The 16,761-nt window shown below is 35.1% G+C and overlaps 1 protein-coding gene across 3 annotated transcripts in view; it reads right to left on the bottom strand.

The window, feature by feature from the left end:
* The window catches only part of HPSE2 (heparanase 2 (inactive)), a 577,000-nt gene that overhangs the window by 246,915 nt on the left and 313,324 nt on the right, over positions 1 to 16,761 (bottom strand). For all 3 annotated transcript variants that reach the window (XM_060034305.1, XM_060034306.1, XM_060034307.1), the window contains one exon: positions 6,509 to 6,680. In XM_060034305.1, the coding sequence (XP_059890288.1) occupies positions 6,509 to 6,680 (172 nt within the window). The remainder of the gene's footprint in view (positions 1 to 6,508; positions 6,681 to 16,761) is intronic.

Genomic DNA, 16,761 nt, shown 5'->3' with positions numbered 1-16,761 from the left:
GATAAAAATCAATAACTGGGAAGAGCCAGTTCCTGAATGAGGAAATGAAAATAATATAACAAGTATTTTATTAAGTACTTCCCATATTCCAGGCAACATAAGTAGTATCTGAAGACACAAACATGAAGATTCTATCTCTGTTTGTTCATATCCTAACTGGGAAGATAGTCCTATATAGTCCAGTAAATACCTAAGTAGTTTTAAGCTTTTTTAAGCTTAAAAATTAGTTTGGCTCTATAAAACTAAAGCTATTCCTAGATTCTGAAGGCTACAGAATCAATAAAACATAGACAGAGTCTTGACCTTAGTCTACAGTCTGTTAGGGGAGGCAGATAGGTAAATAAGTAAGTTATCATCAATTTGATAAGTGCTATAGCAGAAATATAAAGTACCATATAAGGACAGAGGAGGTGATAAGAAATCCTGCCTGAAGATGTCAGAGAAGATCTATTGGAAAGAAAAAATAAGGGAAGAGAGTGGTATTCCAAAGAAAATGACACAAAATAAAAAGGTGCAAAGGTAAAAAAGTGTGGCATCTTCTAAGATGGACATATACTTTGATGTACTAAGTGCAGGTTGTGCAAGGGTGTGTAGCTACTGACTAGCTGCAAAGAAGGCAGGTACTGGACCCTAAAGGCCAGGGTACATGTGAAAGGGTTTGGATTTCAAGCAAGAGTGACTTGACCACATGTTTCATTTTAAAAAAACTACTCAGAAATCTGTAAGGAGAAATTAGAGTCTGAGACTAGATATGGAGAAATTGTTTAGGAGGAAAAATGATAAAGTTTAAAATAAAAATGAAAGGAAGATGGGATATGAGTGATACTAAGAAGTCAGAAATAACAAAACTTAATAACTAACTAATGGAGACTGTGAACAAAGGAGAGGAATGAATCTAAAATGACCTCCTGGTCTGTGCCTCAGGCAAAATGGTTATTGTGTCATTAGTCAAATGTGGAATAAGGGGAAAGGAGACAACATAAAGTTTTGGAAAATGTTTGGTTCTTTTCACAGTTAACAGGATTCAAATTTAAACAACCATGAGGTACAATCTTGCATTAATTAAAACAGTAAATTAATAAAAGTAATACTCATTGTTGTAGAGTATTGGGAAAAAGATACACTAATACATTGTTGCCCTTCAACCTGGTGAAACTGTTCTGAAAAGAAATTTGGCAACAAATACAAGAGCCATAAAAATTATTATATACAGTACTTTGACCCAGAAACCCAGCTTTTTGGAATATAGCCCAAGGCTGTAATTCAAAAGAAATTTTTTAAAAACCTATTTGTATAAAGATGTTTACAGCTGTGCTATATATTACAGACAAAAACCAGAAACAGCCCAAATGCCCAGCAGTGAGGGAATGCTTAGCCAGAATTCAGTATATTAATGCAATGGAATATTTTACTGGTATTAAGAATGACAAATACGAGAACTATGTAGAAATAAGGAAGGGGCAATATAAAGCAATGGGCAAAAAATGCAGAATTCAAAATGATGCATATACAATGATCACAACTACGTAAAATTATAGCTGTATAACCAGGAGGATTGGAAAAACTACAGAGCTGGTAATTTAGAGTGCTGACATTTTTGTTATTGTTGGTTGAGTCACTGGGAATGTTTATGTGTTTAAAGTTATATGTTTATGTGTTTAAAGTTTATGTGTTTAAAGTTATATATGTATATTTAGTACATACACATTAAGAAAGGTAAATACCCATTTTTTCTGGCACATAAAAGAAAAAAAATGTTCATCAATACCTTTCCTTCTTGCCCTATGTAATTTTTTCTAGTCTCTTGAGTGCTATTAGTTTTCGGAGGCATGGGGAAGTAGGCCTCACCACTTGTCACCACACCACCCAGTCACATGATCATTTCTTTCATCTGTTGCCAACTATTGTGTCCAAGTTCTTGACTTATTCACAACAAACTAGCATCTATGTGCCCAAAATTACACCATGTACACAAACTGGGATGCCTTAACTATACCTTATATACTGGGTAGAAGTGTCTCCTCAGTATGACTTTTTAATCTCTGACATAGAAAAATATTTGTTTCTTACTTTCGGTTACCATGGTATAACTGTCCCTCCATTTAATGAAGGCCAATTCCTCTGGATTCCATTTCTTCTAGCCTTAAAGAACTTCTCATTTTGGTTATATCCTTGATCTCTTGTATCATCTATCTCTTCTCTCCTGGATAAGTCTCAAAATACAAACCTGTTCTGCTGTCTCCCACATTAAATTAAAGGGGAAAAAATGCCATTATCGTCCTTGACCCCAAATCTCCCTTCATTTTTCTACTTTCCTTCACAGTAAGAATTCTCCTAAGAGTTGTCCACATTATTGTTTCCAATTTCTCACCCTCCATTCACTCTTCAAACTATTGTGATCTGACTTCTGTTCCACCACTCCGCTGAACTATATTTCTCAAGGTCACCAACCTGCATGTTGCCAAGTTCAATGGCACTTTTCTGTCTTTCTATTACTTGACCTCCTGGACTTCTAGCAGCACTCCCTCCTTATTTAAAACTTTCTTTTCTTGGTTCCTACACCTCAATCTCTCCCTTTCCTCCTACCTCTAAGGCTATCCTTCTTTTATCACATCTCTAAATGTGACAGTTCCTCTGGGCTCTCTCCTAAGTCTCTGTCTCTTTTCTTTCCATATTCTAACAGATCTCTTATATTCCCATGGATGGCCTTAAATCCCATTTGCATGATAATGACCACTAAGATTAATATCTCTAGCAGAGACCTTGATCCCTTGACTCATATTCAAGGATATACTTGACATCTCCATTTAGATTCAAGCACAATAAACATAACATGAAACCTAAAGTCATGATTTTTTTCCCCAGAACAAGTTATTCCCCCTATCTTCCCATCTTCGTAAATGATAATAAATCCACCCAGTAACTTACACATCCCTGTGTCACATCACCATACACTTATCCAATATATCAAGTCCTGTGGTTTCTACCTCCAACAATATATTCCACTGCCACAACCCAATTCAGGTTCCCGTCATTATGTGCACTCCTACAACAGCCTTCTCACCAATTTCCCTGCCTCCTCTCCAATCCATTTTTCATAGAGGAGACACAGCATACTTTTTGTATAATAAGTCAAATTATTTCTCTCCCAAGCTTAAAAACATTCAGTATTTGTCTCACTGCACTTAGAAGAAATTCTAAGCCCTTCACTATGCCTGTAAGTCCCTATATAATATGACTCCTAATTACTTCTCTAGCTATACCTTTCTTTAGCCAATCTGGCCCTTTTTTCATCCTTAGGGCCTTTGCACATACTTATCTTTCTTCCAAGAACACTGATACTGTTTACTTCTCATTTTGTCTAGTTAACACCTTACTCATTCTTCAGATCACACTTTATTTATTTTTAATGAATTTTTAAAAATTGAAGTATAGTTGATTTACAATATTACATTATTGCTGGTGTACAACATAGTGATTCAACATTTTTATAGATTATACTTCATTTAAAGTTATTGTAGGACTTCCTTGGTGGCGCAGTGGTTAACAATCCACCTGCCAATGCATGGGACACAGGTTCAAGCCCTGGGTTGGGAAGATCCCACATGCTGCAGAGCAACTGAGCCCGTGGGCCACAACTACTGAACCTGCACTCAAGAGCTCGTGAGCCACAACTACTGAAGCCCAGGCGCCTAGAGCCCATGCTCTGCCACAAGAGAAGCCACTGCAATGAGAAGCCAGAGCACTGCAACCAAGATTAGCCCCCGCTCGCTGCAACTAGAGAAAGCCCACACGCAGCAACAAAGACCCAACACAGCCAAAAATAAATACATTAATTAATTTAAAAAAATACAACCCTAGACTGTCAAAACTGAAAAAAATTTTTAAAAGTTATTGTAAAATATTGACTATATTTCTCATGCTGTACAATATATCCTTGTAGCTTTTTTATTTTATACATAGTAGTTTGTTTGTACCTCCTAATCTCCTACACTTATCTTGCCCCTTCCCCCTGACTGGTAACCACTAGTTTGTTCTCTGTACCTGTGACTCTGTTTTTTATATTCATTCATTTTTTTATTTTTTATTTTCCACATATAAGTAATAACGTACTATATTTGTCTCTCTCTGTTTGGCTTATTTCACTAATCATAGTACCCCTCGGGCCTATCCATGTTGCTGTGAATGGCAAAATTCATTCTTTTTTATGGATGAGTAATATTCCATTCCACATTTTTATCCATTCATCTGTTGATGGACACTTAGGTTTCTTTCATATCTTGGCTATTGTAAATAATGCTGCTATGAATATTGGAGTGCATATATCTTTTTGAATTAGTGTTTTCATTTTCTTCAGATATATACCCACAAGTGGGATTGCTGGATCATATGGTAGCTCTATTTTTAGCTTTTTGAGGAATCTCCATACTGTTTTCCAAAGTGGCTGCACCAACTTACATTCCCACCAACAGTCTACTAGGGTTCCCTTTTCTCTACATCCTCACCAACATTTATTATTTGTGGTCTTTTTGATGATAGCCATTCTGACAGGTGTGAGGTGATATCTCATTGTGGTTTTGACTTGCATTTCTCTGATGATTAGCAATGTTGAGTATCTTTTCATGTGCTTGTTCTTCTTAAGTGTGACTCCTTTAGGGAACCCTTCCAACCACCTTAGTCAAATCCCAGCACTTACAGTCATTCATAGTACCATGTACCTCTCCTTGGTACTGTTTTAGTCTTAAGATAAGTTGATTATTGTCTATATCTCCCCTACCATATTATATACTCCATGAGGGCAGAGAAAGTATCTATTTTTGTTTATTTTTACATTCCCAGTTCCTAACATAGTACTTGGAACATAGCAATTATTCAACAAGTATTTGCAGAATGAATGAATGATTGATACAGGGTCATGCTACTGAGAAGACTGTCAGTCCCATGAAAATATATTAATCAAATCATTAAAGAAAAGGTATAATCTAAAAGAATAACTATGTGGACTCAAGTGATAGTTATTTGTCTTTGCTTGATTGTGTATTATGAACTATGAAAATGTTCTACACATGTGATTCTTATCCCCTAATTAAAACATGTAAAATAAAACCACCTTCTCCATCACCATCCCCCCCATACACACACACACACACACACACACACACACACACACACACAGAGTAATTTCAAAGTTCAGCAAAAGTATGCAAAGAGAAGCCCAGAGCTGCATTTGTAGGTAGGAGTCAACGTCAGAAAATTGTTCTGCAAGAGAAAACGGAAGTTCCTACTGAGAGAGAAGGAGAGAAAAATGAAGGATGGGGAAAGGATAGGAATTAAAATAAGGGCTTGGGGATTCTTTGTAAAGACGAAAATGCCTAAAATTAAACCTCAGGCTGTTAATGTTGTTACAGTGTAAATCCTTCCGGCTTCCCAAGCCTTCAATAATGTCTGCTACATTAATTAGCTTAGATCAAGACTAAGCTACCACAAAAGGGAAGAGAGAGGGTCATAAGAGCCATCAAGCCACAAGGGCCATTCAGGAGGTTGGCCAGAGGTTTCTTGCTACTGGAACGTATCTGTCTATACTTGTACAGCATTTATCTAACCTTACTTGGGCTGTACACTTCACTGGAAAACATCTTACTTGTCTTTGAATTTGTAGGAATAACCACACCTGTCCCAGAATATGACAGGATGCTGCACAAAAGGTGTGCCTTGGTGCATACTCTGTATGTCACATGAACTCCTGCCTCTCCCAACTTCCTTGTTCCTACCCTCTCTGATGTAGTTACGTATCCTCTTTGAGTCTTTGATTCAACATATATCTTCAGTCTTCCTCATGCTATTCCCTCAGACATCCACTCCAACCCTGCATAACTGGACCCAACATGCATATATGTTCCACTTATTTAATCTGGGCCTGGCCCACCAGCAGGACTGGGGAAGAGAGCATTTAACATAGTGCTGCATCCATAACCACTGCTTAAAAAGTGATTGTTAGATTCAGTCAAAATTAAATAAATCACATGATAGCAATTCTCTAGAATACCTAATAAATCTATCTGTTAAGCTGTGCTTTAATGTATAAGCATTTGTAGTGTTTCTCAACTTTTTAACCCAGATCCACTGTCCAGGATTTTGTCAAGTTTCACCTTCTGTAAGAGGTCCCAAGAATACAGTAGATAATATTTTGCCTTTTAAAAAATATTAAGTGATGTTATGCAATGCTGTAATATTAAATGTGCTTTCTAAAACAACACATCCTTTCCAGCTGTTCTGGAGGTTGTGATATCCCTCCCAATCCCACCCTCTTCTGCTGACTGTGGAAGGCCTGAAGAGATAAATTCTTCCACTGTTTGGTAGAGAATCCCTGATTTATGGTGGGAGATGTCACTATGAAAAAGTCTCTCTGCCCTTCTTAAGACCAGAAATAACCAGGAAAAATGCAAATACATTAATTCATTACATTTAATGAACAATGTTTTAAAAACTGCTAAATAATCTGACCTACCCATCTAGGAGGGTGATGACGTTCTTCCTGGGCCGCCCAATATTAGGGCCATACAAGCTGGCTCTGGAGTAAATCCGGATGGGTTGTAACAGGCTCTTCAGCTGGATGTAATCCTTTCCCAACTGGCTGCCATTTACTGCCCGGCCACGCATGGTCCGATAGTTATTTGGCTCTAGATTAAAAGCAGACATGCAAGTCAGAGTTGAGTAGAGTGAGGTTCTGCCAATTCTTTCCTGTCCACAGATCTCTCTGCCTTTTCTTAATAATGTAAACAAAGTAACCAAAAAGAGGGTGCAAGCTAGCTTAACTTGAGAAACTATTCCAACTAAAAAGTCAAATGCCACTTTACCATTCTATTTATTTTCAAACTAATCTTCGCAAAAGATCAACTAATCCACAACAGAGAGACCGTACTGATTTTCAAATGATACTTTATAATAAATGGTGTACCGAGTTGAATAGTGTCCCTCAAAATTCATGTCAACCCAAAACTTTAGAATGTGACCTTATTTGGAAATAGGATCTTTGAAGAAGTAATTACTTAAGTAATTATTTATGATGAGGTCATATGGAATTAGGATGTGTTCTAAATCCAATGACTGGTGTCTTTTTAGAGAAAGGAGAGGGAGATTCAGGTACACAGACCCACAGGGAGGAAGGCCATGTATTGATGGAGGCAAAGATGGAAGGGATGCTGCAATGCCAAGGCTTGTTGGCAGCTATTAGAAGCTAGAGAGAGGAATGGAATAGATTCTCTCTTAGAGATTCCAGAAGGAATTAAACCTGGCAATGCTTTGATTTCAGACTTCCTGAACTGGGATTGAAAAATATATACATTTTTTGTTTTGTTTTTTGTTTTTTTTTTTGGTACGCAGGCCTCTCACTGTTGTGGCCTCTCCCGTTGCGGAGCCCAGGCTCCGGACGCGCAGGCTCAGTGGCCATGGCTCACGGGCCCAGATGCTCCGCGGCATGTGGGATCTTCCCAGACCAGGGCTCGAACCAGTGTCCCCTGCATCAGCAGGCAGACTCTCAACCACTGTGCCATCAGGGAAGCCCAATATTTGTTGTTTTATACCACTGAGCTTGTCATGATAGGCCTAGGAAACTAATACAAATGGTAAGAAAAGAAAGCTTCATAAAGATGGTCCTTGTATCAAAAAGTTAGAAAAACCTTAATATTCAATAATAGCAAAGTGGCTGAGTGAAATAACTTAGAGCAAAATCCCCTCCCCCAGTTTCTGTTAACTTGGTAGTTCTAAATAGACAAGTAAAGTCCTAAAAACCAGCAGCTCCACTGCTGGAGGGGGCTAACTTGATTCGAAATGAAGCACATATCCCAGGCAAGGCCAACATCTTGGGTAGCTTCAGGTTTTGACACTGGTAGGGGCAAGAAACAGACCAGCAGACTTGCAAGAAATGTAACAGGGAGATTTGAGGAATAAGAAAGCCATTGAGGATTTTGATAAGCCCACAAATACCCCCTGTAGTCTGGAAGGCTGTGCATGCTCAGGAGGGACTGGAGAGGGCACTAGCTATCCATGCATTCCCAGATGAATGTGAAACCTAGTACACTCATAAAGGAGACATGAGAAGGCATGTCAAAAAGTAAAAGCCAATCAGACTTGTAAACTGCCTAAATTTTGAAAGTGTTCCCAAACCCACACACAGATCTACTGGCAAAGGGTGAAAGCCTTATTAGCTCAAGGTAAACACAACCTCTGATCAATCATCATCTCACTATTAAGCTATGCTGACTCAGGGGCAACCCCTAGGAAGCTGGCCTTAAAAATTAAAAAAAAATTTAAAAATAAAAAACTTAAGAGATACTAGCAGCTACATGATGCAAGACTCTATGGAACTAGTCCAGGAAGTGACTAAACAAACAAATGAACAGAAAAGAAAAAACAAAAATAACCTCTGGAATGGAGGATTTGGAATCCAGATTTGCTCCAACATATTATCTAAAACGTATAGTTTTCAACAACAACAAAATTACAACATGCAAAGAAATAGGAGAGTGTGACCCATAAACAAGAAAAAAATAAAGAAAGAAAGAAACTATCTCTTAGGGGACCCAAATGTTTGACTTAGCAGACAAGGACTTCAAAACTGCTAGTATAAATATGTTTACAGAACTAAAGAGAAGAATAAGAAATTAAGAGAAAGTATGATTTTATTGACTAATCAAATATAAAGAGATAGAAATTATAAAAAATTATCAGTTGGAAACTTTGGAACTGAAATGATTCTTCACATACAGAAGAACACAATGAAATTAGTAGCTGAATTTTTACCAGAAATAATGGAGGCCAGAAGAAGACAGTGGGATGACATATTCAAAATGCCGAAAAAAATGTCAACCAAGAATTCTACATGCAGCAATCTATCCTTCAAAACGGAAAGCAAAATTTAGACCTTCCCAGAAAAACAAAGGACAGAATTCATTGTGAGAAAATCTGCCTTACAAGAAATAAGAAAGAACGTCTTTTAGGGTGAAACGAAATGTCAGTAGATGGTGATTCAAAAGCGCACAAAGAAATAAAGAACACCAGTAAAGATAGCTGCACAGATCAATATAAAAGACAGTTGAAAATATTCATTACTCAGCTCTTAACTAATTTAAATGACAGCTGCATAAAACAAAACTATGAAACTGTATTGTTGGGCTTACAACATATAAAGATGTAATACTTAGAATAATAATAGCACAAAGGAGGGGGAAATGGAGTCTTATTGGAGCAGTTTCTACAGTTAACTGGAATTAAGTTAGTGTTACCCTAAAGCAGATTGTAATGAGTTAAGATGTATTATAATAAGAAACTACTAAGAAAATAACTAAAACAAAACAAAAAGAAATTAAAACGGTACCTTAGACAATATCCCTTTTGAATGAAAAGACAGTAAAGGAGAAACAGAGGAATAAAAAAATGAAATTTATAGAAAATTGCAAGATGTCAGATGTCAGTTCAACCATATCAACAATTACATTAAATGTAAATGGATTAAAAACTCCAATTAAAAGCAGAAATTATCAGGCTAAGTAAAAAAATAAGATCCAACTAGAGAGACACATTTTAAAGTCAAAGACACAGAAGAGTGAAAGTTAAAAGGATTAAAAAAGATACGCCATGCAAATGGTAAACATAAAGGAGCTGGGATGACTATACTAATACAGACAAAATAGACTTTAAGACAAAAATGTTACTAGAGACAATGTGGGGCATTTTATAATGATAAAAGGGCCAATTTATCAGGGAGATATAACAATTACAAACATATACATACCAACAACAGAACACCAAAATAAATGAAACAAAACTAATAAAACTGAAAATAAAAATAGAAAATTCAATAATAACAGAAAGAGACTTCAATACCACATTCTCAATAATGAATAGAATGACTAGAAAGAAAATCAGTAAGGATATAGAAAACTTGAGTAACATCATCAGCTAACTTTACCTGACTGAATTATCTATAGAACACTGCACCCAACACATTCTTTTCTAATGCATATAGAATATGCTTCAGGATAGACCATCTATGCTAGGCCATAAAACAAGTCTTGTATATTGAGAAGGATTAACTCATATAATGTATGTGCCCTGACCACAACAAAATTAAATTGGAATTCAACAACAGAAAGTAACTTGAGAAATCTATAAGTATTTGGAAATCAAACAAATAATCCATGAATCAAAGAATAAATCACAAGGGGAATTAGAAAATATTTTCAATGAAATGAAAATGAAACTATAATATATAAAAATGTATGGGATGACACCAAAGTCATGATCCATGAGAGAAATAATTAAGAAACTGGATTTCATTAACATTAAAAACTTCTGCTTTGCAAAAGACAATGTCAAGAGAATAGAAGACAAGCTACAGACTGGGAGAAAATACTTGCAAAATACATATCTAATAAAGGACTGCTATCTAAAATATACAAAGAACTTAAAACTTAATAAGAAAACAAACAACCTGATTAAAAAATGGGCTAAAGAATTTGACAGATACCTCACCAAAGAAGATATACAGATGACAAACAAGTATATGAAAAGATGTTCTACTTTATATGTCATCAGGGAAATGCAAATTAAAACAACAATGAAATACCACTCTATACCTATTAGAATGGCTAAAATTTGTAACACTAACAACACCAAATACAAGCTAGAATGTGGAGGAACATAACTCTCATTTATGCTGATGGGAATGCAAGATGATATGGTTACTTTGGAAGTTTGGTGATTTCTTACAAAACAAAACATACTCTTACCATACAATCTAGCAATCATGCTCCTTGTTTTTACCCAAAGGAGATGAAAACTTATGTCCTCACTTTGTCTGCACATGGATTTATGGCATCTGTATTCACAAGTCCCAAAACTTGGAAGCAAGCAAGATATTCCTCAGTAAGTGAATGGATAAAGAAACTGTGGTACATCCACACAATGGAATAATTTTCAGCACTAAAAAGAGATGAGCCATCAAGCTATGAAAAGACATGGAGGAAACTTAAATGTCTTTCACTAAGTGAAAGAAGCCAATCTTAAAAAGCTATATACTGTATGATTCCAACTATATGATATTCTGGAAAAGGAAAAAACTATGGAGATTGTAAAAAGATCAGTGGTTGCCAAGGGTTAGGAAGAGGAGGGAGGAATGAATAGGTGGAGCATAGAGGATTTTTAGGGTAGTAAATACTCTACATGATACTATAATGATGGATACCTGTCATTATACATTTGTCCAAACCCATAGTATGTGCTCACCAAAAGTGAACCATAATGTGAACCATAAATTCTGGGTGATTATGATATATAATGTAGGTTCATCAGTTGTAACAAATGTACCTCTCTGTGAGGGATGTTGATAGTGGGGGAAGCTGTGCACATGTGGGGCAAGGGATATATGAGAAATCTCTATACCTTCTCAATTTTGCTGTGAACCTAAAACCGCTCTTTAAAAAAGTCTTTAAAAAAGTTAATTTGAGCACAAAGAGAGCTAGGCATGTGGGAAGAGGGAAGGCCATGTGAGGACATAGTGAGCCAAGAAGCCAAGAAGAGAGACCACAGGAAAAAAGAAAAAGATCTGCTGATAACTATGTGTTAGACTTCTAGCTTTTTTTTGTTGTTTAGGAAAAAGAAACCCAATGCTTACAGGGAAATTTACAGCCTTAAACTCCTACATTAGAAAAGAAGATCTCAAATCAATAATCTAAGCTTTTATCTTAAGAAAGGAGAAAAAGAAGAGGGAGCTAAACGCAAAGCAAGAAGAAAAAATGAAATAATAAAAATTAGAGAAGAAACCAATGATATAAAAAATGGAGAAAAAAATGAATTAAAGTAAAAGTTGGTTCTTTGAAAAGATGAACAAAATTGATACAACCTTTGGCTAGACTGACCAAAAAAGAAAAAAAAAAAAAAAGAGAGAAGACACAGATGACCAAAGTTAGGAATGAAAAGAAACATCATTAAGGATCTCACAGTAATTAAAAGGATAAGGGACTACAACCTTATGCCAATGAACAACTTTATGCCAATAAGTTACACAATGTATATGAAATGAAAAAATTCTCAAGAAAGGCACAAATTACTAAAACCAACTCAAAAAAAAATCTGAATAGGCCTATAACAACAAAAACATTTAATTAGTCATTATAATTGCTTCCACAAAGGAAGCCCAGACTCAGATGGATTAATTGGTGAATTCTACCAAGTTTTTAAGGAAGAAGTAATGCACAATTCTTCATAAACTCTTCCAGAAAATTGAGGAAGAGGGAACAATTCCCAACTTATTTTATGAGGTCAATATTCCCCTGATACCAAAGTCAGACAAAGACATCACAAGAAAACTACAGATGAATATTTCTCATAAATATAGATTCAAAAATACCCAACAAAATATTTACTAACTGAAACCAGCAATATATAAAAAGTATTATAATATCATGACCAATTGGGATTTACACCAGGAATGCAAGGTTGATTTAATACCAACACCCAACTAATGTAAAATACCGTATTAACAGAATAAAAGACCAAAACCACATTATCATCGCAACAGATGCAAAAAAATCAAAACAAAACAAAACAAAAAACCATTTGACAAAATCCAACTCCCATTCCTGATAAATACTCTCAACAAACTATGAATAGAAGGGAAATTCCTCAATCTGATAAACAGTACCTAAGAAAAATCTATATACTTACCGGTGAAATACCGAATGCTTAATGGCAAAATATCATACTTAATTGAAATACTGAATGTTTTCCCCCCTAAGACTGGGAACAAGGCAAGGATGTGTGCTCTCACCATTTATATTCAACATCTGTATTAGAGGTTCTAGTCAGTGCAATCAGGAAAGGAAAATAATTTAGGCATCTAAATTAGAAAGGAAGAAGTAAAACTGTCTTTATTCTTAGACAACATATCCTGTATATGGAAAATCCTAAAGAATTCACACAGGTAGGGGAAAATGAACAAGATCTAAAAATCAAGTTCAGCAAGATAAAAGATCAATATATAAAATCAATTCTAAATACTAGCAATGCACAATACAAAAATGAAATTAAAATAATTCCATTCGTAATTGCATCAAAAAGAATAAAATACTTAGAATAAAGTTAATAAAAGAAGAGCTAAACTTGTACACTGAAGACTACAGAACATTGCTGAGAGAAATTAAAAATTAAATAAATGGGACGTAATCTATGCTCATGGATAGGAACAGTCAATATTATTGGGATGGCAATTTTCCCTAACTGAACTACAGATTCAATGTTCTCTGTTAAAATTCTAGCAGGCTTTATTGAGGAAATTTAACAAACTGACCCTAAAATGTACATGGAAATGCAAACACCTAGGAGAGCCAAAACAATTTTGAAAAGGAAGAATGGAGTTGGAGGACTTACATTTCCCAATTGCAAAACTTATTATAAAACTTGTAATCAAGACAATGTAAATAAAAACCATAAAGAACAGATTGGTGGTTACCAGAAGCAGGTGTGAGGGTGGCAAAATGGGTAAGGATGATCAAAAGATACAAACTTACCTTATAAAATAAATGTCACGGGGATGTAATGTACATCATGGTGATTATAGTTAACGATACTGTATTGTATATTTGAAAGTTGCTAACAGAGTAGATCTTAAAAGTTCTCATCACAAGATAAAAGTATTTGTAACTATGTGAGGTGATGGGTATTAACTGAACCTATGGTGATCATTTTGCAATAAATACATATATCAAAAAAAAGATCATGGTGATCATTTTGCAATAAATACATATATCAAAAAAAAAAGACAATGTAGTGCTAGTATAGTAGTCCAAGAACAGACATACAGATCAGTGGAAAAGACTTGAGTCCAGAAATAAACCCGTTTGTGGTCAACTGATTTTTGACAAAAGTGTCACGAGAATTCAGTAAGGAAAGGATAATCTTTTAAACAAACAATGCTGAGACAATTTGATAGCCATATGCAAAAAGATGAATTTAGATTCTTACTTCTCACCATACTCAAAAATTAACTCCTAATGGATCTTACGCCCAAACGTAAGAGCAAAAACTACAAAGCTTTTAAAAGAAAAAATAGGAAAAAAAATTTGTGATCCTGGGTTAGGCAAAGATATGATACCAAAAGCACAAGGAATAGAATAAAAAATTGATAAGCTGAACTTTATCAAAATTCAAAACATCTGAACTTCAAAAGATGCCATAAAGAAAATGATAAAATAAGCTATAGACTGGGAGAAAATATTTGCAAGTCATATGTTTGATAAAGATCATATATCCAGAATATATTTAAACCTCTTACAACTGAATAATATGATAACCCAATTAAAAAGGCAAAAGATTTGAGTAGACATTTCACCAAAGAAGATGTAAGAATGTCTGATAAGCACATGAAAAGATGCTCAATATCACTTGTCATTAGGGAAGTGCTAATTAAAGCCATATTAATATACTACTTCAAAACCACTAAAATGGCTATAATCAAAAAAATAGACATGAACAAGTGTTTCCAATGATGTAGAAAAACTGTAATCCTCATTCATTGCTGGGGAAAATGTAAAATGGTACAGCTACTTTGAAAAGTAGTGTGGTAGTTTGTTTAAAAATGAACTTAAATTTACCATACAAACTAGCGACTCCACTCCTCCCCCAGGTATCTTCCTAAGAGAAATGAAAGTATATATCCACACACAGACTTGTATATGAACATCTACAGCAGCATTACTTATCACAGTCAAAAAGTAGAAACAATTCAAATGTCTGTCATCTGGTGAATGGAAAAGCAAAATGCAAGATATATATGTATATATAGGTAGACAGATAGATATACATATAGATATCTCTCTATGTAGATATATATATATACACACACATATATATGAATATATATATTCATACATTGGAATACTATTCAGCAATTAAAAGGAATGAACTACTTTTACATGCTACAGAATGGATATACCTCAAAAACATGCTAAGTGAAGGAAGTCAGATGCAAAAGACTACATATTGTGTGATTCCAGTTATATGAAATGTCCACAAAAGACAAATCTATAAAGACAAAAAGCAGATTAGTGTCTCTTGGGCTTGGAAATGGTTACAGAGACTGACTGAAAACTGGCATGAGGGATCTTTTTGGAGTTATGGAAATGTTCTAAAATTGGACTATGGAGATGGTTGTACAAGTCTATAAACTTACTAAATAGCATGAGAGTACTATGTAGACGGGAGTACGTGGAGAAAGAATAGAGAAGATAAAGGTGATAAAGGTGAGAAGCAGTCATGGAGAGGGAAAGGAGAAAAGTAATCAGGTAAAGAAACTATATATGTTTTCTCATCTTCCCTTCTCTTCCTCTTTCCCCCTCTTCTCCTTCCATAAGCATCAAACTCTCCAACAAAAAGCAGTTCTCTAAAGCTATGGGCTATGATCTAGCCTCATAAACAATTGGAAGTGTGTCTGAACACGGTGGCTCAACCCTGTGTTTGGCCTTCACAAGACTATACCTGTTATATACACACAAATATACATAATAAAACTGTATAAATGGCTATACATAAATACATCATACGTTTATCCACACAAACACAGACTAAAAGCTTAATAAATATTGAGTTAATGAATTGATTAATAAAGCTGGGCTGCCAGAATCATCATCTCTAAGGGGCTAAGTTTTATAAGGTCATAATTTTGATTTTATGAAATTGCTCAGTAGACATCAGGTTCCAGGGAACTGATTCATATAACTAAAATCAAACAAGAATAATTGGTGAATGTATAGGTCAGGCATAGGTATAAATATATGACACTGATTCCGTAATTAATTACAGTGGCTTTTATTTGTTCTCAGAAGTGGGCAGATCAATTTGGGGAACATACCTAATTTGGGAAACAATTCATAATGTAGTGTTCAATTAGAGATGCTGCATTATCTTCAGAAAATTTTTGTTAAGGATAGCCCTCTATAGAACAAATACCATCTCTCCGGAGCAGAATTGGATTAAATTTCTTATTCTACACTTCCAAGATTTGAGTCTCGGCTTCAAAATTCCCCCCTGCTCTTCCTTACTTTAGATTCACCAATGATTAATAGAAATGCAAATAATTACAATCATCACCTAGTATTAATCAAATATAGAGTTTACAATTTATGACAGTTAAGGAAACATTTTATATCTACAAAACATAGTTGTTAAAAATCTTGTATCAAGAAAGTCATTCTTTGACTTTGACATCCTAAACTTTCTTAATCTTCACCTCTTGATACTGGGTATATTTTGCTTTCATGGTATGTAGCACACACTATTCACTGATTTTAAAGGAGAAAAAAGTTTAGATACTTTAAACTTTAAAAAAGTTTAGTCACTTTAAGTTTAGATACTCCAGGAGAAACAACCAAAGAAATATCTACTTTAGTTTTTCCAATGCCAGATTTGCTCTAGAGATAAAGTACTTGTTAACAGGATGTGGGTATATGGGAGGATGAGAGAACTGACCAGTTCTCTTGTCCCTCCCTAAATGTGTATATAATAGTTAAACTATTATGTCTGTCCAAAAAGATATGGTTACAAAAAAGAAAATGGATAAAAGATTGGAGAGACAAGTCCAAGCCAGGAGGATGATCAGATAATTTTTGAGGGGCAAGGGCCTAAATATACAACACAGAATCGTTGTGAACAGAATACAATGGATATCTTAAGGGATATGATGCTAGCACAAGAAAAACTATCAGT

This window comes from Delphinus delphis, chromosome 16, assembly GCF_949987515.2.
Source record: "Delphinus delphis chromosome 16, mDelDel1.2, whole genome shotgun sequence".
Taxonomy (NCBI): Eukaryota; Metazoa; Chordata; class Mammalia; order Artiodactyla; family Delphinidae; genus Delphinus; species Delphinus delphis.
This window is presented reverse-complemented; position numbering and strand designations above follow the sequence as displayed.